This window comes from Pomacea canaliculata, linkage group LG2 (assembly GCF_003073045.1).
Source record: "Pomacea canaliculata isolate SZHN2017 linkage group LG2, ASM307304v1, whole genome shotgun sequence".
NCBI lineage: Eukaryota > Metazoa > Mollusca > Gastropoda > Architaenioglossa > Ampullariidae > Pomacea > Pomacea canaliculata.
The window spans coordinates 25,028,856-25,050,924 of NC_037591.1; the positions used below are offsets into that span (position 1 = coordinate 25,028,856).

Consider the following 22,069-nt stretch of genomic DNA (forward strand, 5'->3'; position numbering starts at 1 on the left):
AGCTGAAGCTAAAGGGTGCGCTACCTTTTGTTCTCTTTCCACATGTTGACTCTTCAGTCGCGGATGTAATGACCACTAAGTCACATGTAAATGACACACGGTAGGGCATTGAAAGGGGGGGGGGGTCAGTCGTGGCTCACAGGACGGGCGGTAAGGGGAGATAAGTGGTAGTGGGGATACGCCGGTGGCATACAGGAACTGGAGTCTGGGCGGGTGTACCGGAGGTGTATGTTTGTGTGGTGGTGATGGTGGTGGTGGTCGGACGGGGGGAGTAGCTGTGGTGGAGGGACCAGTCGCAGCGAGGCAAGAAAACGAAGAAGAAGAAAAAAAAAATAGAAAAGGGCGGCAGAGCTAGCGGACGTGATAAAGACGGAGGGAGAGACTCCACAGCTCGTGCACACGGGCACACGTCACGGGGATGTGGCACAGTTTTCTGTCCGCTTTTATCGTCTCGTTCAGCAGGCAGAGAGAGAGAGCAAGGCAAGCGAGTGGGGAGAGAGGGTTAGGGGCTCATCAGACGCCCGAATACTTGTTCACTGCTTCAGGAATGTACGGGTCACGAGAGACGACGATGGCGAGAGAGAAAGGGGGGTAGACCGGGTGGTGGGGTGTAATGCGAAGGTGTGGGGGCAAGAGAAATTTATGATGGTGGCGATAAGACTTGGTATGCCCTATAACTCAAAACGGTCGTCGTGTTGACGGCGATGGTGATGAGAGCGCTGGCTGCCGAGCGCTGTTTGCCCAGGCGAGGGTGTTCGGACAATCTTTCCAGTCGGTCAGCGGCCTTTGCCAACGCCTTCCGCTAATCGGGCGGCTGGCTGTGTTCCGCAAATAAAATATTACGAAGTTGTTTAGTAAGGATACGGAACATGGGGGCTGACACGAACTACGACGGAAGATAAGAAAGTTGAGGGGTGTGTATATTTGTGTTTCCCTTTGCGTGCTTATCATGTATGCGAGTGTGTGTCTCAATGAGAGGAGACAGAAATAAAATACCAGAAGGAGAGAGAGACCATTGGTTGTGTCGGTGAAGGATACGGAATGGGGGCTGGAGACTTGGGGGGAGAAAGCGATAAAGAAGAGTGGTGAAGGTGGTGTGCAATGACAGACGAGACCTGCAGACAAGTCATGTTTTATGCCCCGCTGTAGCACCAACTGCTTTCAATGTGCTGAAGGTAAATCATAGTCGGACAAATTAATGGAGCAAGTTCGCCTGCTGCCAGTGCACCAGCTTTCTCCCAGTCTGTCTCCCTTCCCCTCCTCCCCAGCCTATTCGCACTGACTGCACTCCTGCTGTCATGCAGTTCAACAAGAAATTGAAACTGTTCGTTAAGATCGCAGTGTGGAAGAAAGGGGTAGGTGTAGCAGTTTATTTGCTGATCACCTTTTCCGTTAAGTCTTATAATCGCTTTTTTTTTTTAAACGAATGGTGAGTGATACACCATGCAAGGCGTTAATCTTGAAAAAAAAATGTGGGTGATGTGACCAAGGGCTGTGGTTTATAATGCGTATCAGAGATACACTGGTAATAACATATAATTACATACGGGTGTGAGTGCCACACACACACAATCCGCGGGATGTAAAAGATAAAGAAGGTAAAGCTTGTCCTATGACGGTTTTCAGGTCGTTAGGGAGTGAGGTGTTAGAGACCTCGCTTTTTGGGGCCAAGTTTATGTGAGGGCGGTGTCCTCCTTTACCTGGCTGCCTTACCTTCCCAGCCCTCTAAGGAGTCATGTGCTCATTTCCACCAGAGGGTCGACAGGAGGAAGTGAGCTGGGAATTGAACCGTCTCTCGCTCTCAGTTCGATCGCCAGCGCTCTAACCATGTAGCTCCATCTCAAACAGCTACGGCGCCTTTTCGTTCCCGTTTTTCTTATTTTCTTTTGGTTTGAAGAGGGCAGCGTGAGAAAAAAGAGTGAACAAGGAGATGCGATCGTTTTCTAATTATAGTTTATGCCGCTGCGACGGCCATGTTGCAGTAATGGAAGAAGGGCTGTCTGATAGGTGTCACGCAGGGTTCATCGCCAAGCTGCCGGCAGAATCTTCTGGATATTGTTGCGAACTGCGACACTGCGTACCGGATGTGTGTCTCCCCATCCCCTACACCTCTGTTGCCGCGATCGCTTATTGATCATGTGGGGCGAGTGCGGCCTTCACGACAGCTGCTGCACACGGAGGCACTCTGTGCGCACGTGCCTGCAGCTTCCCTCGACTTCTCTCGTCGCCACTCGTCTTTCGTTCGTGCGGAGATGCGAAGCGTGAGCAAGACAAACAGGAGGAGCGGGAAAGAGGTAGGAGGTGGGGGGAGAGTTGTGATTGGTTATTTCCCCCTTGGAAATATGTGTCTTCGGTTATTTCCCCTTGGAAACCTGGGCCCGTAGCTATTTTCTTCAGGAAACTTATTTTGTCTCTGTATCGACTCGCGCAGGGAGTCTGGGGAAAAAGGAATAATTGGATGGACCTGGTGATGTCCGAGAAAGAAGAAGAGGAAAAAAAAAAATCTTTTTTAACTTTATGAGCCAACGTTTTTTTTTTTTAATAAAAAAAAGTCCAGCTAGCAGACGATTTTCTAAGGGGAAAGAGCAGTTTGCTGCGGGAACTTTAGATTAAAGTCATTTTTCTCATGGCAAGAGCATGCTACAGCGAAACCTGTCATCAGCCTGCTATGAAACGGTCTCTTTGTGCGGCGTTAACTTTCGTCATCCGAACACCTCCATTTCATCTCGCTGGCCCAACCGTTCTCTGTCTTGACGCACCTCAAGAGATGTGGGCCCCCGATCCCGTTTTTTTTTCTTCTTCCTTTCCTGCTCGCTTAGAACTTCACCAGGGGAGAAAACTATATTGCGGCTGCGTGCAATCGATAATGAAGCCGACTGTACGCCCTGTCTTTCTCTTTTAACGAACATCGTCATCTTATGCACGTGAAGAATGCTTCTGTAGATGCTTTGTGAGTAGCTACTAGTGCCCAGAGCCCCGAGCCTCATCCACGGCCTGTGTGGCAGCTTTTTCATCTTTGACCTCGTCGAGGTTGGGGTGTTTTTTTCTTCGGCACTTGACAGTCTCGTCTCATCCTATGGACTTTATAACGTACGCTTAAATGACTCTTAGCGAGACCCGAACTGTCAACTTTGCCCACCCGCCGCCTGCAGGGTGGAGCAGAACCGTGAGAGTCCACCGCGCAGTGTTTGTCTTCTTCTGCTTACCAAGCCACTTAGATGGGGTTAGGGCAGGGGGTGTGTGAAGAGGGAGGAGTGGTTAGTACACGTGCACGTCTGAAGACATGCTTGATGATGTGGAAAGAGGCAGCTTAAAGCGCCTGCTTCCTGTGGTTTTATTGGTACTTTAGGACATGGCAGTCATCGTTGCTGCAAGAGGTTCACAAGTCCTTGCCATGCTGTTCTTTACAAAACTACAAAACTAGGGCAATAGACATTAAGTTGTATGGGTGTAAGAGAAACATCAGGAAAGCCTTGCCTGCGATGGTGAATGTTCCGAATATATCAGAAGAGCTTTGTTCTGGGCATCACAGATCAACTACTTGGATACATTTGGCAAGTCGTGCAACTTTTCGGGTGGAGTGGGGGTGGTTAACGAGCTTTGTTTGTCCCCATAGCTGCACATTTATTCTTTTCGCTGTTACTTGAAGGACCAATTTACAGAGAAACTACTCGTAATAACGAACGCAGGAACTAGTTATTATTGTGTTTAAGATGTTTTTTTATATTTGGAAGTATTTCTAAAATATTTTATGCACGTATAACCTAAAATATATGACCAACTGATGCTAGTCACCTATACTTGTGTGTTCTGACTTACATAATCGACTTAAAGACGGTCGTAACCCGGAGACCACCTGCACTCAGTCTTTAACCTGTCGGCCACTCTCGACGGTGAAGAGCGAACATCTCCCCGGAAAATGGGGAGGAAGTGGAATGTTCTCCTGATGCCTGGATTTCTGCTTACTGTATCTGTCCAATCTTTTTAGCGACATGTTTATCAGGCCAACACTTTCCACAAAACTCGTATTGTCTGCAACAAGCAGTTCGCCAAGTGATAGCCGGTGAAATGACGTCCTTGATAAGCCAGCCCTGCCAGAAGCCCTCCCACCCGCTTACAGGTGGGGGAGGAGGAGACTGCACCAGGTTAGTAGTCTCTGACGCCATCCACTTCCCATTCCGTTCTACTCCCCCGCTCTTCAGTCTGAATCGGGCATACTTCTCGATGGGCTTTGAGCATTAAACTGGGTGGACGAGAGAGTTGTTGTCGCAGCCACCCTTCATCGCCGTGTCTTCTTAAAGACTTTTTTTTAAACTGGACGGATATGGACGAAGGTTTGGCAACGGTTTTGCATAACTGTCATGTAGCAACGTGTAACAACCTTCCTCCATATTTGTCCGGTCCTTAGCCTCCCCCATGAAAGGGTTTGTCACGAGGTTTTTTCTAAAAAAAATAGTTGTTGTCGAATTCAGCAACAATACTTTCAGTTTACATGTAATCTACCCGTTCCACCCCGCCGCAGCCACCGACTGCCCATCCAGCCAAATCCTATACGAAACGAACTCGGTGGGTGGAGGAGGGAGGGAAAGGTGCTGTGTTGTCATCGAGATAGTCTACTAGGCCGGCTAGTGTTTGTGAAGAAGACGATAATCGTGCTGCATGCGTCACACGTGGAGCCCGCGACACAAGCGGAGCTGTTGGCGGCGATGAGGGGTGGGGTCCTGAGGTGGTGGAAGGGCTCAGCATCCAGACGGCGGTGGTGGCCTGGCCCGGGGTCCCGATGAGAAAGGGATTGTGGGTTTTTAATGAAAAGATCTTTGGTTTTGTCTTGCGCTGTATTTATTTTAGCCGCAACACAGGCCCCCTTCTTGCTGGTGAAAGGAGGGCTGTGTGGACTACGGAATGCCGCGGCCTTCATTTGATTTTTGTCTTGGTGCGAGGTCGCAGGAAGTGGCCTCCAAGTGAGGGAGTGAGGGATAGAGAGAGGAGCTGCAGTCCCGATGCACTGGGAGGGACTTAACAGGCTGCTGGTGGTGGTTGCTTGGCGAGGGAAGACAGTTGGAAGGTTGGGAAGCGGGGCTAAAAGACTGAAGTTCTAAAAAGAACTGACTTCGTGCGTGCTTGATTGAGGTGACCAGCAGGAGAAGACAGTTGGAATGTGGACATGAGTGCGGTTCCCACCATTCTTTCCCTCTGTTTCCTCACACTCTGTCAATCTGCCCGTCCAGGGTGTATCGATCTGTGGGCCGTGTGGGCGGCGCCATTGACCTGTTTGTCGTCTGCCAACGAGAAGGGTGAGAAGGGGAGGGGGGAGGATGGAAGGCATGATTGACGCTTTTCAGCCTCAGGACGGAGGAGACGTGGCCGCCGCAGCAGCAGCAGCAGCGACATAGACTGCAGCGTCGGACGAGGTCCCCCCTGCAGTTGCAGGTAGAAGCTTGTTGGTGTTGACATCGAGTGCAGCTGGCGAGTTTCGGTTCTGTTCAGATATCTCGTGCTTGCGCGAGACTCCCGTGCGCGCACACCAACCCACACATACAGACACAAGACGAGTCAGGTACCCTTACATTACTGTAACTGTTAATTTACCTCTGGTGTCTTGAACACTTACCTTGAGGAGAAGGATTGGGATTATTCATACCTCGCTGGTGGTGAAGAAGAATGCGGCTTTTGTTGTCTTCTCTTGCCCAGCTGATGCCTAATTCTATTTGGTTTTGCATGACCACTCTCTGGTCAGCCATTTCCACGTAGGAAGGGTAGTTGGGCCAGTTGCGTGCGGTGCTGGGAACGTTTCCAGCCGGTGCCAGCAACACCCTCCCTCCTTCCCCCTCACAAACCCATCCGGTGCCGGCGTCGCGGATGGCGGTCGCCGCTGTGGCGGGGGCTCGCGGTCCGCCGCTATCACCCGGGGAGGAGATAAACGCTTTATTGTTGTAGTCTCATGCGCTGCGACGTGCTGGAATGAAAGTGAAATTAGAACGCAGGTTGGCCGCCCTAATCTCGAGTACAAGGGGGTCGCTGCACCGCGCTCGGCCGTTAGAACAGCTGATCTCTTCCCCCCTTTCACGACTTCTCCCACCTTCTCTGTGTGTGTTGAACGATAACAGATGGAGGCACACATTAGCAGTGCAGATCTTTGCGTGCCTTTGGTACGCTGAACAATCACACACCATCTACCGGTCTGTAGATCGCCGCCCACGGACAATCATGCGCATGGCTCGTCTACACGCACGCGCACTGCTTGTAAGTACACCAAACGAAGCGCGAGCGGATGGGAAGCGTCGGCATAATTCAAGATTCGGTGGAACGAAGTGTCTGCAGCCTTTATGACAGGATCACAAGCTGAAGATGGCTTGCAAGGTAAATGCGATCCGTATCGTTGGCAACTGCCTCTAGACGAGATCGAGGCATTCGGGGCGCTAGGGCGGAGGTCCCCGGGAGCAAAGCCAACATAGGGTGGGGTGGGGCGGAGTGGGCGAATGGAGGAAGTGGGAGGGCAAGCATGCCGGGTGGGGGCGTTGGGTGGGCTAGCAGGCAGTACGGCGCCGGTGGTTTTTATGGGGCAAGAGGATTGGTCGTGGAATTCGCCGTGGCGCGCAACACCCAAGCCTTATCAGCGGACGAAGATTTGTAAATAAACACTTAAGTAAACAAATGTTTGCTTTCTGAACACGTAACAGACTGCCTTGTTGTGATTGGGTTTAGTGGGGTATGGAAGGTGGGGGGACTGTGAAGGTGACGCGGCGCCCAGGTGACAAGAGTTTCCTGACAGACGCTTCTTCCGTGGCCCGCGTTTGCAATGCTGCAGCAGGTGCGAGGTGAGCTTGCGTAACACTGATTCCATGTCTGGCATTCCTTCCAAGCCATCTTAGCTAGCCAGACTTTTGAGGTTGTCAGACATTTTCTGTACACGTTTTTCTCCCTCCCACTCTCCAGCCGCCACAGTGCGATTGCACGCATTCGGAGCACCCGTCTCTTACTACACATAACACCAACGGCTACTCAGCTTTAAACAGCTCCTAACACTAGCAATCGTGACAACGTGGCACTGTCGTTTTCAGCAGGTTATAGAATTTGGGTGTGTCATACAAAACACTCTTGGGGTGAGAGAATGGGTAGGTGACAAACGGAGAAACGTTGTTGAGGACGAGGCGTTTCGATTTCGTGCTTATGCCATCACTACCTTTATGACTTTCTCTGTCTGTGTGTGTGTGGTGCCACTTTTCTTTAACTTAGGGATTCGGAAGTGAATGTACTTTCGGAACCGTCACGGCGCCTAGAAACTTCGACATAGTCCTTGTTTTTCAAGAAAGGGTTTTGTCGTTGGCTTCACACCACCTTGTCTGCGTCCTTTTCTTTTCACACGTCATACTTAGCTCGGCGCCTCGTCTGGCTGGGCCGTTTGAAGGACGGGTCTTCCCACCGTTTAGGTTTCCTGTTTGTCCGCCACTGCAGAATTTTCTTCCACTTCCCATTGTCATCCTGCCATGCTTGCTCTGGCGATCAACCTAGCCAGCCTTGTAGTTCTGTAGGACCAACTGGCCACTCGAGATACGTAATGGACTTTAGAATTCACGATGCATTCACTGACGCCAGAGGTTTTTTAAAAAAACAAACTTATGATTAGTTTAGTGTGGCATTGTCTCCATCAGAAGCTTGATAGCAGTTGGCCACAGCGCGAACGCCTTTCCCACGGTTCCCCGGAACTGGTTGATGGTTGTCTCCCACTGCGAAGCATAGGTCAGGTCTGGAGACACGTCCGTCGTGCGCCTGCGCAGATTCGCGGATCGTTAGCATTAGCAGGGGCGAGTAATTGATGCAGTTCCAGACTTCTCTCCAGCACATCGCTGGGTACATCAGCAGGCAGTATCGTCCCTTGCTTACACACGTGTCGGCTACAGAGACAAAACCTGTGTTTGAGAAATATTCTCTCTCTCTGTGCATCCCAAGACGATGTGCGTCTTCAACTTGCAGCTGTTCCTTTCACATGACATCCGTTTACCTCTTTTTTTGTCTTTGGTCCCATCCGTCGTCTAGATAATTCGCTTAGGTTCTTATATATATATATACAAACACAGACGGATATGTATCATCATTACTGTAGTGAGCATTTCCTGAGTGTCCTCGAGAAAAAGTGGGCTAAAAGGAGGGAATAAAAGGAGTGCAAGAGTGCGGGAAGTACCTGCAGGGAGAGAACGCCTCACACTAGTTGTAGTGTTGTGTACGGGTACGGAATATTATGTAACATGGGTATGCACTATTTTGTGTAACAATGGAATGTGCTGTTGTGGTTGCTTCAAATAACAGAAAAGTCCTGGCATGTCATTGTCAGTAGAAGCAGAAACTGCAGATTTTTCGGTAAATAAATCCAGCTTGAACGTCTTGCGAGGGCAAAAGGACCGTTATGAAACCTAATGTTTACATACTAAGCACCTACAGATCCCATACTTATATGACGTTTTTATGTAGTTTGATTGGAGACTCATTACGATAGAGATAAAAATTTCCTTTGTAAGATCCTCGTCAGTAGAACTGATGTAGCCCACCGCGGTTGTGAGGTGGGGAGGAGGAGGGGAGAGACAGATACAGACGCGGAAGCATTGTTGGGTGCAGTTGGCAGCGGCATGGAGTTTGCGTGTTGTCTTCACACAGCACACGTCTGAGAAACCCGCTCCCCCTCATCAGCAGTCCCTAGAGTGGAGGAAGGCGGACGCGCCTAGACGAAAACAAAAGATAAAATGGTGGCCGACTAAGTTTTGCGTGGCGTTGGGGAGGGTCAAGGCTGGCGGCCAGTGGAGCGCTCTCCCTCGCCACGGTTTCGACGAGAGAAGTCAAGTACCTCGACACGGCGGCAGTGCGTCGGTGGCCGGCGCTTTTTCTCAATGGGTCGGCATATTTTTGCGCCACTTCAGCCAGCGAGTCTGGCGCAAGTTTGGCCGTCATTGATACACAGGGGCTTGCGCCTTGCTTGAGAGCCCCCGTCGCCTGCTTGACTGCATGTTCTATAGAGACGACGAGGTCGCCAGGTTAGAGGGGGGGAAGGGATGCCTGTTGATCTTGCAAGTCGGCGTTGTTTTCGCTTCCGCCTCAATCCGTTGTGTGCGGAGTTGTTTTGTTTTCATAGTAAAAACACCAGCAGCAGCAGCAGCAAAAAAAAAAAACCTCCCAAAAAAACAAACGCTGCCGTTGCTTTTTATCCGACTGTAGAAAAATCATCGCCAAAAGTTCCTTTCGATCTTGCCCTCTTGCGGGTTTGCTTGGAGATGATGTCCGTCTTGCCCAAGCCTGCGCGCGCGCGCGGGATGCACCGAGGGCCCCAGAACCCTGGCTCCAGGCCCAGTCCATTGTTGCGCGGGTCAGAGGGGGAGCAGGTTGTTGGCATTCTTGCCCATACTCTCAACTCCACGAGACAAGCGACCGCGCGCTCCTCGCTCCTGACCTCGCGTTGTGAGGTGAGCCGGAGGACGCTCGGAGCGCGGAGGTAACAGCCACAGGGTCACCTCGCTATAAACCTTCTCGTCCGCTTGGCTGTGGTGGACCAGCGAGTGAGGAGAGGCGGCTTTGAACACTTGTTCCCCCCATTTCCCCACTCAGCCCCCAATCTCTTTACGGGGTTCGTTCTTCGTTTGTAGTTTATGGCTGTGTCAATGTTGGGTCTGGATTAGTTTGATGATGGTACTTATTCTTGGGCCTTTGATGTGAAGGAGGATGAGATAGAACCGAAAGGTGCAGGGGTCTGAAGGTGGATGGTGGGTGAGAGTAGACTAAACGTTTAAAGAGGAAACGAGGGAAAATCGAGCATAGGGATTGTTTCCCAACCAATGTGAAAACGCCATATGCTTCATAAAGTTTTGGCAGATTTATGTTTCCTTTTCCACTGGCACCACGCGCGCAATCCTCACACTCTTTTAACTCGCGCATCCTCCATGTCGGGGGCGATTTTCGTTCTCCGCAGAATCGGTTGATCAGTTGTTTGCCAACACGATGTTTTCATGCCCGACCGGCACCCGCCAGTAGAGGCTGAGTGCGCATGCTCGTTCACCGCTACGACCGTACGACTGGAGGCGCAAACACACCTTTATAAATAGGTTGCCGAGTACGTAGGCGCGCGTCTGTATGCATGCGTGCGTGCATGCGTCGAGTGCGTATCTGCAGGACTCGGCAGGCGCACGCATACTTGGTGGCACTGCCCTTCCACATGCTGAGGCTCAATAAGGGATAGAGAAGGCCGGTATTATTCCGCTGGGTATATGCATCTCGAAGATTTTTGAGGGCTGGAAGACAAAACACCTTCGCTGTCTTCATCTCTCTCTCTTTTTTTACTCCCCCTCTCCCACTCGTAGCTCTCTCTTTCCGTGTACTCTAAAGAAGTGGACAAACGGTCATGTTCGTCTCCGCCTTGAAGAACGGCGAGCAGTTCTGGTGCGGAACTTCCAAGTTAGGGTAGCTTGTTTGATGGAGAAGATTAGAGAAATCTAATGAGGCTAATCGACTGAAAAGGATCTTGTAGATTTTTGTGACTGGCGCCAGGAAGGCACGCGAGAGAGAGAGATGGGATGGGAGGGGTTGCAAGAGAGAGAGAAGCTATTTGCATGACGAAGATTAAGAGCGCCGTCTGTTTGAAATAGACGCATTCTCTTTATAAAGTAAATCATAAAACGAGATTCCAGGCTCTCCACCTCTTTTTTTTTTTTTTTGAGAAAAAGGCGAAGCTGTCATCGTGTGGCTTGGTTGGGAAATGAAGGCTGACGGGAAGGTGGAGAGCGTACCACTCATCGCGTGACAAGCCGACATCGCGTCATCGTAAGGCCGTGACGCCGCCGGTACTGGGCTGGCCGCGCGTGACGGCGCGTGACACGGAGAGGGCAGCTGCAGCCCGTTACTGCTGCGCGCAGACCGACTGTCGCGACAGCACGACTGTGACGTAATGTCTTTCACGCCCACGCTGGTGGCTGCGCACGCTCTCACTGGGGAGTGGAGTGGGGTGCTGGTGGTGGTGGGGAGGTATCTGGAGGTCTGGCAGCACGGTGTGGATGGAGGTAGACCACTTTGTACATGATGGTCGTTGTTGTGGTCCTTTGCACAAGACCGTTGGACGAACAGTTGATGGCAAAAGAGGCATGATGGGAAGGTTTGTGCTGGTGTGGCTGCACTCGATACGTGTTTGCTAAATGGGGGACACAGCTGTTATCATCATCGTGTGGACTTCGCAACAACGGTGTTTGCTGACCAGGCGCCAGCTTGGTATTAAAGGAAAAAAAATAATAAAGATTTATATAGCGCCATATACCATCCTTATGTCTGATCTCATGGAGCTTTACAAATAAAAATAATGATAGAACTTGAAGAAACCAACCTAACGAAAAGAGAGAAAGCGAATGAACCTGGTCACGTCGTCCATCGGTCTGCAATCGTTTATACCATCGGGGAAAGTCATTTGATTGAATGAAAGATCGGTTAATCTGTCTTGAGTGTGAAGCAATGTGCGTAATAATGATAATAATGATGCGTCTGACGATATTTTATCTGGCGGTGGGCAGTGCGGGTAGGTTGTATGGAGAAATGGCGTATGTGGCGTCAGTCGGGGCGAGCAAATGTAAGAACGCCAGTGTGGGTAGCTATTATCACAGCGTGAACGCCAGCCGAGAGGTGACTATCGCAGTATGGTCGAGAAAAGAACAGCAGAGTATTCATGAACTAGGATCTCCCCCTCGCCCCCCAGCCTGGGGTATCTTTGATAAGGAGAGTCTTTTGTGTGTGAGTGAAGCGGGTGTTTCTCTTCGTTATGATTCTCTGTTCCTCTTGTGTACAACCGATGTATGCGATGATTATGATTTCGTGTGCATAATGAACTTTGACCTCTGACCGCCATGAAATGGGTGATTACAAGATACTTTCAAAATGTACTAAATAATTGTATGCTATAGTAAAAATTTTCTAAATAAATCTTACAAATAAAAATCAGTTAATTATGAATCATCGAAAAAGGCTGGTAGGACAAGTTTTTCATCAATAATTGTTTAGCCCTCGTTCCTACTTTTCGAAACACCATGGCCTCCGTGCTCTTTGACCTCGCTCTTGGTCAGTCAAGCCATGGTGCCTAGCGTGGCCAGGTGTTCTCGGTCCTAAATAATGTTTGTGGTCAGACACGTCCTCAGTTTCCACCACCACTGTGTTCAGACGCACCAACGCACTCTTCGCTGGCAGGATGGATGGGATGATACTGGCGGAACGTAAACACCAGCGCCAGCCCGTGGCGCACCCCGCGCGGGGCCCCAGTGGCTGTCTCCATTCATCAGTGGCAGGAGGCCGCGAGATGGGGGAGATGGCTGTCTGGCGATAAGCCTGTCGCCATCACAGTCGCCGCTCAGCTCGGGGCCCTTCACGGGGCACGTCTGCAGCAGCGGGCGTGTTTTGCCTGCTTGTTGTGTACACCAAGTCAGAGGAGAAAATGGCGTGTGAGAGGAAACCATTGGAGAGAGAGAGAAAAAAAAAACCCCACCCCAACAAAACTTAAAGCATACACTTTGTTTCCAGCCAAACCGTTGCACAGCACGTAAACGTTATTAGCGCGCAGGTACACTAGCACGCACGCACTTGCTTGAATGCACGCGCACGAGATTGTTGAGAAGTGAGGGGCGGGGGATGAAATAATGTTATGAAACATAAGATATTTTTACTGGTGTTAAAAAATGTGAGGATAAAAGGGGTATGGAGCTTCTAACCCGTCAATGATGTGTTTGTGTCGGAGGACGGGGTGGGAGGGGTGTGTGTGTGAGACCTGTTGTTACATAAGTATTTCTTCACAACGTTTTCAAGCGCGACTATACCCATACTTGATACACCAAATTACCCCCCTCGGCGTTGAGCACAGCGCTGCATTGCTCCGTGTCATAAAGCAAAACGGTTTTGCATATCCATGAGACATAAGGGATACTACTGTCCCACCCGCTTCCTCTGTATAGCCTTCTCCTTTGATCCACACTCACTGCGCTTTTGTTTACTAGTTTCGTTTACATACACATATCCCCAGCTCCCGCACACAGGCTTAAAGTTAGTGGTTAGAAAGAAGGTGGAGGTCCAGGGTGATGTTGACATCTTTAAGAAATGTTTATTAAACTGAATAACCAAAATTACCATCCTAGTATTGATGGAATGCTAGGAAAAACGAAGAGAAATGGCTGTGGATTTCAGAAGAACTGCTGAAGCTGAATTGTTGGAGATTTTGCTAGAAGTAGTAGAGAGAGTGAAGCTGGCCATTAATATAGACAGTAACAGCCACACAACAGGAAGATGAGAGACTCCAGCTGTGTGGAGCAGGTAGCACTGTCTTGACTGTATGGCTGTAAACTGTGGTGTTTACAGCAGTCAGGTCTTTTGTGGCAACAGCTGGCTCCAAGGGCTCCACAGCTGACAGCAAGCAGCTGTGGATCAGTGGCTAAATATCCTTGTGTCTGTTAATCACATACAGCTTGTCTGTTGTATCCAGGGTTCAAAATCAGTAAGCAAAAGCTGTTTCATGTTGATATGGCCTTTGAATCAAAATAACATTAATCTAAGTATTTGTTGTTTTATGTGGAAGCCACGCCAGTGTTTTTGTGCACAAAGAAGTATTATTTGATTGTATGCTGTGCACATACAGACATCATGGGTCTTTGGGCTCCTTGGTCTGTTAAGAGGAAAGAAGTATTTGGCGGAATCAAATTGAGAGCCCTTCTATGTAAAGAGTTACACTTGTTGAGAAGTACTTAGCAGTAGGGTGGGTGGTGGAGGAGTGTGCTAAAGAAAGTTATACAGCAGTTGGAACAGATGTGATAAAGGTACCATTAGACATTAGATTGTATGCGTGCAGTGCTTTTGCATAATGCACATGCATGCATGATGTATGCATAGAAGTGTGCTTGCCTCTGCCTAAGCTGACACAACTAGATTGCTAACAGTTACTGTTGAGTACTCGAGCCCTAGTTAGGATGTCAAGATAGAGTTCTCTCAGGGGGAAGGGGAGGGCTCAGAGAAAATAATTGCTGGGAACCCAACAGCAAGTTTTCTAGTAAGCTGCTGTCAGAAGACTATACACATGTGTGTTTGGGAAAATACGTACAGTTTTAAGTAATACTTTATAGGCATGAAAATAACCAAGTAAAGATGGACATACAGATTGTAGAACCACGAACTTGTATTGCTGGACTGCTTGCAGACAGATTTTTCCAGTTAACTACTAAAACGAGGCAGGTGTGTACAAAACTTACAGCTTAGCCACATTCGTTGTTTAGGCTAGTCGAGACTAACAGCGGAGAACTTTGCAAGAGGCTCAGTGTTGGTCTCAGCAGACACACAGCAGTGCACCTATACACGTCCGTGGTAGAACTGGAGAAAACATGAAAAAATATTTCGTTCAGCAGATTCACCCGAATATTTAGTTATAGGACAATATGTTATTTTTAAGCACAAATAAATAAGTTTACATAGATGTGTGTAACAAGAGATCTGTAAAGAGGCTTCAATAACAGGATCGCAGAGTGCAGGAACACAAATGCAGGCAGTTTAATCATTTCAAAAGTAAATGAATGCTGAGTAACAGGCTGTGTTATGGCTGCAGCAGAGCATTAATCTGACAACCAGAGTAGGCAGAGAGAGGAGGAGTGGGAAAATGTTGGCAGATTGTCCTGAACATTGACCTCATTACATTGCTGATATGTTGTTATATTTTCTCCTTTGTTTATTTGGCAGATGACATGTCTTCTGAGAGTCCTCTGGATGAGGGTGGAGGCAGCATTGTTGATGATCATGGAGAGAGCAGTAGCCAACACCAACCAAACCATCAACACCATCAGCATTCTAACTACCACTGGTGCAGTATAGCATATTGGGAGCTACGGCAACGTGTGGGACGCCTATATGTTGTTCGAGAGCCTACACTCAATGTCTTTCAGCGACTTCCACATGGGAGTGGAATGTGTTTAGAACTTTTGCAGTCAGAAACACAGCTGGACTCGGTGCGAAAAACTCGAGAAAAGATAGGTCTGGGCCTCATCCTCAGTCGAGAGGGGAGGTCCGTCTGGGCCTACAATCGCTCACAGTTTCCCATCTTCGTCAACTCTCCTACTATGGAGGAGCCAGGATGCAAGTCATTGGTGGTGTGGAAAGTTCCACCTGGTCACTCTGTGTGTGTCTTTGACTATGATCGACTGGAGGCAATGGAACGGACGCGAGATGCTGAATGGTCTGCCCTCCAGGACGGGCCCTATGATCCCTGTTCTGTTCGCATCAGCTTTGCCAAGGGCTGGGGGCCATTCTACTCAAGACAGTTTGTGACTTCCTGTCCATGCTGGCTGGAGATCTTACTCAAGGAGCTGAAAAGGTGATACTGTGAGATGTTGTGTAGACAGCAGATGCAGAGGAAAACGTGATGGTGGCTGCCACACCATGTAAGTGAAAGCCGAAATCCTTTAGAAGATATTGATTGAAGGCTTAGGAAGCACTTTAATCACTTTTTCAGTTCTGTTATGTGCTGGTGGACTGCAACCCTCTAATCTGGCATTCTTTAGGCTGCTGTCTCTTACAAGGTGTGCAGCCTCAGGGCAGAAACCCTAGTCACAGCAGTGCTCTGAACAGGGTTAGAGTTTTAATGAAATCAGGTTCTCTTGCTGCTTCATCATGTAACGTGAGAAACATCAGCTGTGCCTCTGACAGAGTGTGACAAACACAGGAATAGGACCTGCTTCATAGGACATTAACAGCACACCAATTTAATAGTGCAGTTTGGCTAAAAGGAATCTGTGGAAGAACGGGTTAAAGTTGGCTGAGATTTTTTTTCAAAGTCAGATTGTGTTTATAGCCTTTTGAGTTCTTGCATGGCCTTGATAGATTTTGTTATCACAAAGCATTACAGAAGAACAATGAGAACAGGTAATTCCAGTCTTTATCATACTCTGCAGGCTCAGAGGTGGCCAGACTTACATCCACAGGGACATCACTTCTTCACTGGAGCAACGGTTGACACCTGCTGTGCCATTGTATCCAACTAAGCTGTAAATGTGCACAGACAAATGGCACAGTGGAACTGATATGGCAAGGCAGTTGAGGGAGCCCTCACCATAGTGATATTCATTAACCAGTTTGGTTGCTAAATAATGGTGACTTTTTTTTTGTAACAAGCCGTTTGATGATTAGTTGTTAGATTACAATATCACAAGCTATATGAGCTACTGTTAAGGCATTATTGTGTCTTAGTTTGAACTGGCACATCATCGACTTTAATGAGACAAAACTTGCATGATAGCTGGACATCTATTTATTTGTTCTTCGTGCACATTCATGTGTGTCCAAACAATTGATACTTTGTTTGAGTTGAAGCCAGATGTGGGATCTACCCAAAGACCTATAATTTTTTTTCTGTTTTAGTAGTTTGCCGTTATATTCCATTCATCATTTGATTCAAGTGCAGAAATGATGGTGGCATGGGCAGATATATAACAAAGCATGGAATTGGTTCATCAAATTAAGTGCCTTGTCATTACATTTATCTACCTCGTTCCTAAGCATTGGCTGTGCTGTGGAACTGTGCTATGTATTTCAAAATGGCTGCCCCCAAACTGAAACAGGCTGGACAATGCATTATGGTAAAGGTTTTGGTTTGTTTACTGGTGATCAAATCTCTGGTTTGTGTGAGCAACCACTTGCATCCAGACTGTTCTTTTTTGTGTGTGGGACGAGGGAAAGCAACATAATATTATGGGAGACAAATTCATGGCTGATCTATGGCAGCTTTGCATCCTCAGCCAGGGTTAAGGTTCTGTGATAGCTTCCTTTCTGAAACTGTGTATGCCATTTTTTGATAGTGCTCCAGGTTATTTCCTAAAACTTATAAGTCTGCTAAATTAGTAAATACCAAACAAGATTGTAGGCTAGTATAGAGGTTGCATGGTTCCATTTTTCTCTTTGTAAGAATCATGGAATAAATAGGGTGGTGGGAAGCCTGGCAACTTTCTTCCAGAGGCATGCAGTTGGCTAAAGTTTAGTCCTGAACAACATTCAGATAAGAGAATACACTGTGCTGGAAGGAGGTGTGGTGGGGGGGGGGGGCGGGAGAAGATGGTTTACACAACTGTCTCATATCATAGCATGGGGTATTTGTAATCTGCCTGTTAGTTTAAAATCTACATCTGTGTTGTTTTTTTTTAGTGTTAGGTGGGGTTAGTGATTTGTAAGGTACGTTAGTGCTCTGATGTTGTTAAACTTAAAGTTTTATTGATATTTTCTACTTATTAGACAGTAGGTAAAGCATGGTTCAGAATAACTGCTTTTGTTTGTTGCCATTTATTTCAGGGGCTGTCTTGGATGTTTGTGTGGCTTAGAACTGTTCCCATGCAAACCATACAGTGAAGGTGCAATAACTGGGGCATTTGGGTTTACAAATACTTGTTAAAAAAAAAAGAGTGTGAAGGAAGACAGTTTTCTTTTTTAGTTACAAGGGAGAACATATTCTCAGTTTTTGGCATGTGGTGGGATAATTAAAGTGGCACCAACAGTTGTTTGGGGTTAAGGAGAGTGGAGGCTATGATTCTGCCCTGGCTGCTGAGGATGCAAATCTCATAATGAAAAGTGTTGGTTAGGCTAGAATGTTTGGTAGCTCGGCCTGGGTCTAACCTTATGTGGTGTTTTCACTTGCAATATAATCTCTTTTAAACATATCAGCCAAATATCTTTTTTAGAGGGAAAGATATTGTTTTATGCATTTATGCGACACATGACTTTCAATTACAGAATAGGATTTTTTTTCTTTTTCTTGATGAAATAATTCAGAGAACATAAGAACTAAACAGAATTGAAATGGAAAAATTACTGATGGAACTGCAAAATTTAATAAATGTGTTTGCGCTTTTAATATTTAAATATCATTCAGTAATTTGTACTCTGTTCTGTGATCGGTGAAGCTTAGTTTGTAACAAATAACTGATGTCTCTGTTTCTTAAATGACGTAAAAGAATATAATTTTGACTTGCCAGTGGTTTAGATTCTGAAAACAGATATAGAATGAATTATAAATAAATGGAAAATTTCAAAGTTATTTACAGAATAATGAGGCACACAAAACGATTTATTTATTTTTTTTTTTTTTGTCGGCATGGTGTGAGATTTACCAGCATGCAGCAGGATAAAAATTGAACAAGCTATTGGGAAAAATCTTCAATAGAAGGAGGTTAGCCATCCGTAACCCCTAAACCCCACACATTTAAAACAGAAATGGATCCTATTGGTACATATATATTTCCCCAGCTCTGTGGTTTGTTTAATTGTTATTAACTATATACTTATATAAATATATATAAATATATATAATTGCGTGTACCTATAAACAACAGTGTACATAAACATCATCTTCTGGAGGTGTGGTCTAAATGGGAGCCATTTTGTATGCTGTTATAATTTATGAAAAGACATTGAAACCAGATTAGTGACCAGTTGTATATTACATGTGTGTGTGTGCGTGCGTCTTGCTGGTGATGCAGATAATAGAGTGTGTTGTGAGCTGTGTTTTCTTGTGTATGGCAGGCTTTGGAGCAGGTATCACAGAAAGTATGGTTTCTTTGGAGATGATGGAGATAGTTCTGCTCTAGGCCTATGTTCCTCACAACTACCGTCCCTTCTAATCTTCCATGTAGGTCTTTGTCCTTGTATTCACTTCTTCATCACTATGTTATTGATTCATAATTCCTGCATCATCACTTTTGTTTATCAGGTCCTGATTAAATCATGCTGCTTTTTGTTTTCCATGACTGGATTTAACCATTGTTCACACTGCAGCAAATTGTAATGAAAGATCCAAGCTAGAAAGGTGGCGTTAGATCGACATGATTGGGGTTAATGCAGACAGGAGAGGAGAATCAGGCAGGATGGTGTACCAGTTTGTGCAAAACTGTCAGTATTCAGCATTTGCAGCTCTGACCCATGAAGTAATCCTGGAGGAGTTCATGCATTTGTAACATTCACACATTCTTGAGGTCAAGTTATTTTTGAAGACAGGTTTTATAGCCAAATATTAGGACTGCAGGGGATCCAAAACCAACTTTCAAAAAATCCCTTCATTTTTTTTTAATAGTTTTCTTTTTTATGATAATTTGGTATCAGTGTTTGGGAATAGGGATATGAATGGTGGGGGGCAGTTGATGATGCTTGTTCTTGAGCATAGTGCACTTACTACACCATTGCAGAAAGAATGCTTTGCATACTGTCAGCTATATAGTCTATATTGCTGTGAGCATGATGTCTTTTTGGGGTTGCACAGATTTGTCTGCCCACTTTGACATTTTTGCATACTGGCATCTTGATGTTCCCGACACATATCCTGTGTAGTGTGTTCATGTAGGACCAGTTAAATCTGGCACACCATAGTTCCTGACCAATGATCAGCCCTGAAGTAAACTTGTCTCTCAGGCAAGGTTTTGTAGTTGCTGCTCACTTACATCAAACTGGGTGGTCAGTGTGGGTTTTAGGAATTGCTGTTAGGTGAGGTTTAGCCATGGGTAAAAGGCTGGATGAATTTAAGACCGAGGATACTGCATTCAGCAGCTACAAAGGAGCGATGTGTCGGTTCCATCTTTCATTCTTGGTCTTTTCCTTTAGTCCACAGTGGAAACAAATTTCATTGCTACCATTCTTTTCCCCACCCTCCAGTTCTGTCAGCTTGGAATGTTCATTGCCTTTTAACCCTGGGTCAGTATTCTGTGTGCCATTAAAAGCATTTTTATATTTGCTGGTAAGTTTGAAATCAGGGAAGAAGCAGGTAAAGGTATTCTGCAGTGTAGACTAAGGTTTGTGGCTGTGCATGCATACATGTTTTTGTGATCTTTGTGTGTATAAATGAGAGCAAGTGCTTGTTCAAAATTTGTGACAGTTATGACATGTCATGTCCCATACACAAATGCATATGCACCTTTTTGTAATATGCACACAATGATATTCCTGATGCAACCTTCAAATCAAAAATTCTGAACCTCATGGTTTATTGACTTTTCCCAGGATCCCAATTCTAGTCATGGTTGCCGAGTATAAACATGCTGGCAGCACAAATGCTTGATGTGCTTGGATTGGAGAGTCCCAATTTAAGGCAAAAGGGAAGCTTTAAGACTTTTTGAATGGACTTGGACGTCTAGTTTTTGCATGTGTATATTAACATTAGTGTTAGGATGATAAGGATTAAAAGAAGCCCTCATGTTAAAATTGTACGTGTCTGAGAAATCTTTGATACTTTTTTGGAGGAATTCTGCAATCACCTTAGTATATATTTTTTAAAACAAAATTTTGAACGCAAAAGTAACATGCACATGTTTATCTCCTTACCCAGCACCTCAATGGCTCATCACTGGAAAATATTTTTACAGTTTTGAAAAAATGCACATTATTGCAAAAATTAAATGGTAGATAGAAGTTTAGGTAAAAGAATGTGATAAATAAGTTGCATTAATTTTTAAATCTTGTGCTGTTAAATTTTGACTCTCTTTCTGTGCATGTGCACATTCATACTGTGTGCCTGTCCTCACATGCAGAAGCATGGACACAAGTATGTGTATACACACGCTTGTGCTCCTTGCCTATTTGAGTTTTCTTTCTGGACATGATAAAAGCAGTATTACTGTTAGGTAAATGTTCCTCTTTGTATATGCTACTTAGTGGGTGGTGGGAGGTGGAAGAGTTGTGTTAGGTAAAACACAGACTGCACCAGGAAGACAGGTTATCAGTAACAATTCTTAGAAAAACAATTAAGAGTTAAAGTGGGGTAAGGAAAGCAAGGGTGGATGTGTTGGGTGGAATATTTAAATGTGTATCATGTGTAAGGACTTTAAGCAACTGACAGGTTGACATTTGTTAAGTAACTGTTTTGTCTTTACAGAGGAAGGTTTTGTTTGGTTGTGCTGTCAGTACTGTTAAATGCATGTGACCACTTTGGTAGGTTGTGATGTATTATGGGATTCTGTGGCTATATGGGATGTAGGATTCCCCACCCCTCCTCACTTGTACCTGTTTTAGTGGGAGTCCCATGTTGTTATTTCTGTTTTCTGGATTTGTGTGAACGTTGTCTTCTGAGCACAAGCACGCTATGAATGTAAACACATCTGCCTGTATTGTAAGCAAACGTCAAAGATTCTGTAGTACTGCCATGCAAGAACAGAGAAACTTGCTGTAAGACTCAGCCCTTTCTAGCCCTGCAAAGGATTACTTTCCAGTATTTTGTCAGACTTTATTATTTAATGACAATGATCACTGCAGAAAAAGTTACGTGCAGTATTGTCAGAATGTAGACATGGATACAAGACTACAGGTGTTAGATGGACTCCCAGAAAATTGCACTTTCCAGTTATTAACCACTCTCCTAATAAGTGCACTAATTGATATAGGATCTAGCTGCTTGTTTACATGAGTTATTTATAAACAAAAATCTCAAGGACTGTAAAATAGTCAACAATTGTAGAAGGAATTTTAGTTATTGTAATGGGATGGATTCATTTTTTAGTTAAGCTATGAACATTTTTCTGTGATTGTGTTTGGAGTAGGAGGGGGAGGGATGTTGGGGAAAAGGCAAGTCGAAAAACGTAGTTTTAAAACCTGTACTTTTTGTTGTAGTAGCCATTTTGTTTTTAGCTGCCATTGCCTCAGCCAAGGTCGTCATCCTTGATGACAGTGGCATTCATGTTTGGGTGCATGTGTACCTTTGTGTATGAGTGTTTTCTTTTCACCAATGACTGTTGGATGCTCACTGAAGGGCTACCTGTGTATAGAGGAAATGGAGGCCAGACCTTTGAGTGTACAGATTGTTGATTAATGTTAATCTCTGACAGCCTCTTGCTGCAACGGATGACCTGTCAGCTCAGGTCTCAAAATAAATACAAAACTAATGTGGATGTCATTTTATGTTGTAGAGAGAGATGTGCAGAAAGAATGTAGGAGGTGGGTGAAAGGACAGAGAAAATATTACTAATTATTATGAATTCTGCCAAATCGTTTCTATTTTAAAGAAAAGGGAGAGAGGGGAGATAAAGTGAAATAAGTAAAATTTGTACGTTGGAGG

The 22,069-nt window shown here is 46.0% G+C and overlaps 1 protein-coding gene across 2 annotated transcripts in view; it reads left to right on the forward strand.

Annotated features, from left to right (window-relative positions):
* The window catches only part of LOC112556256 (mothers against decapentaplegic homolog 6-like), a 37,345-nt gene extending 15,443 nt beyond the window's left edge, over positions 1 to 21,902 (forward strand). For both annotated transcript variants that reach the window (XM_025225083.1, XM_025225082.1), the window contains exon 5: positions 14,731 to 21,902. In XM_025225083.1, coding sequence (XP_025080868.1) covers positions 14,731 to 15,365 — 635 coding nt within the window. In that variant the 3' untranslated portion in view covers positions 15,366 to 21,902. The remainder of the gene's footprint in view (positions 1 to 14,730) is intronic.
* The last annotated feature ends 167 nt before the right edge of the window (positions 21,903 to 22,069 follow it).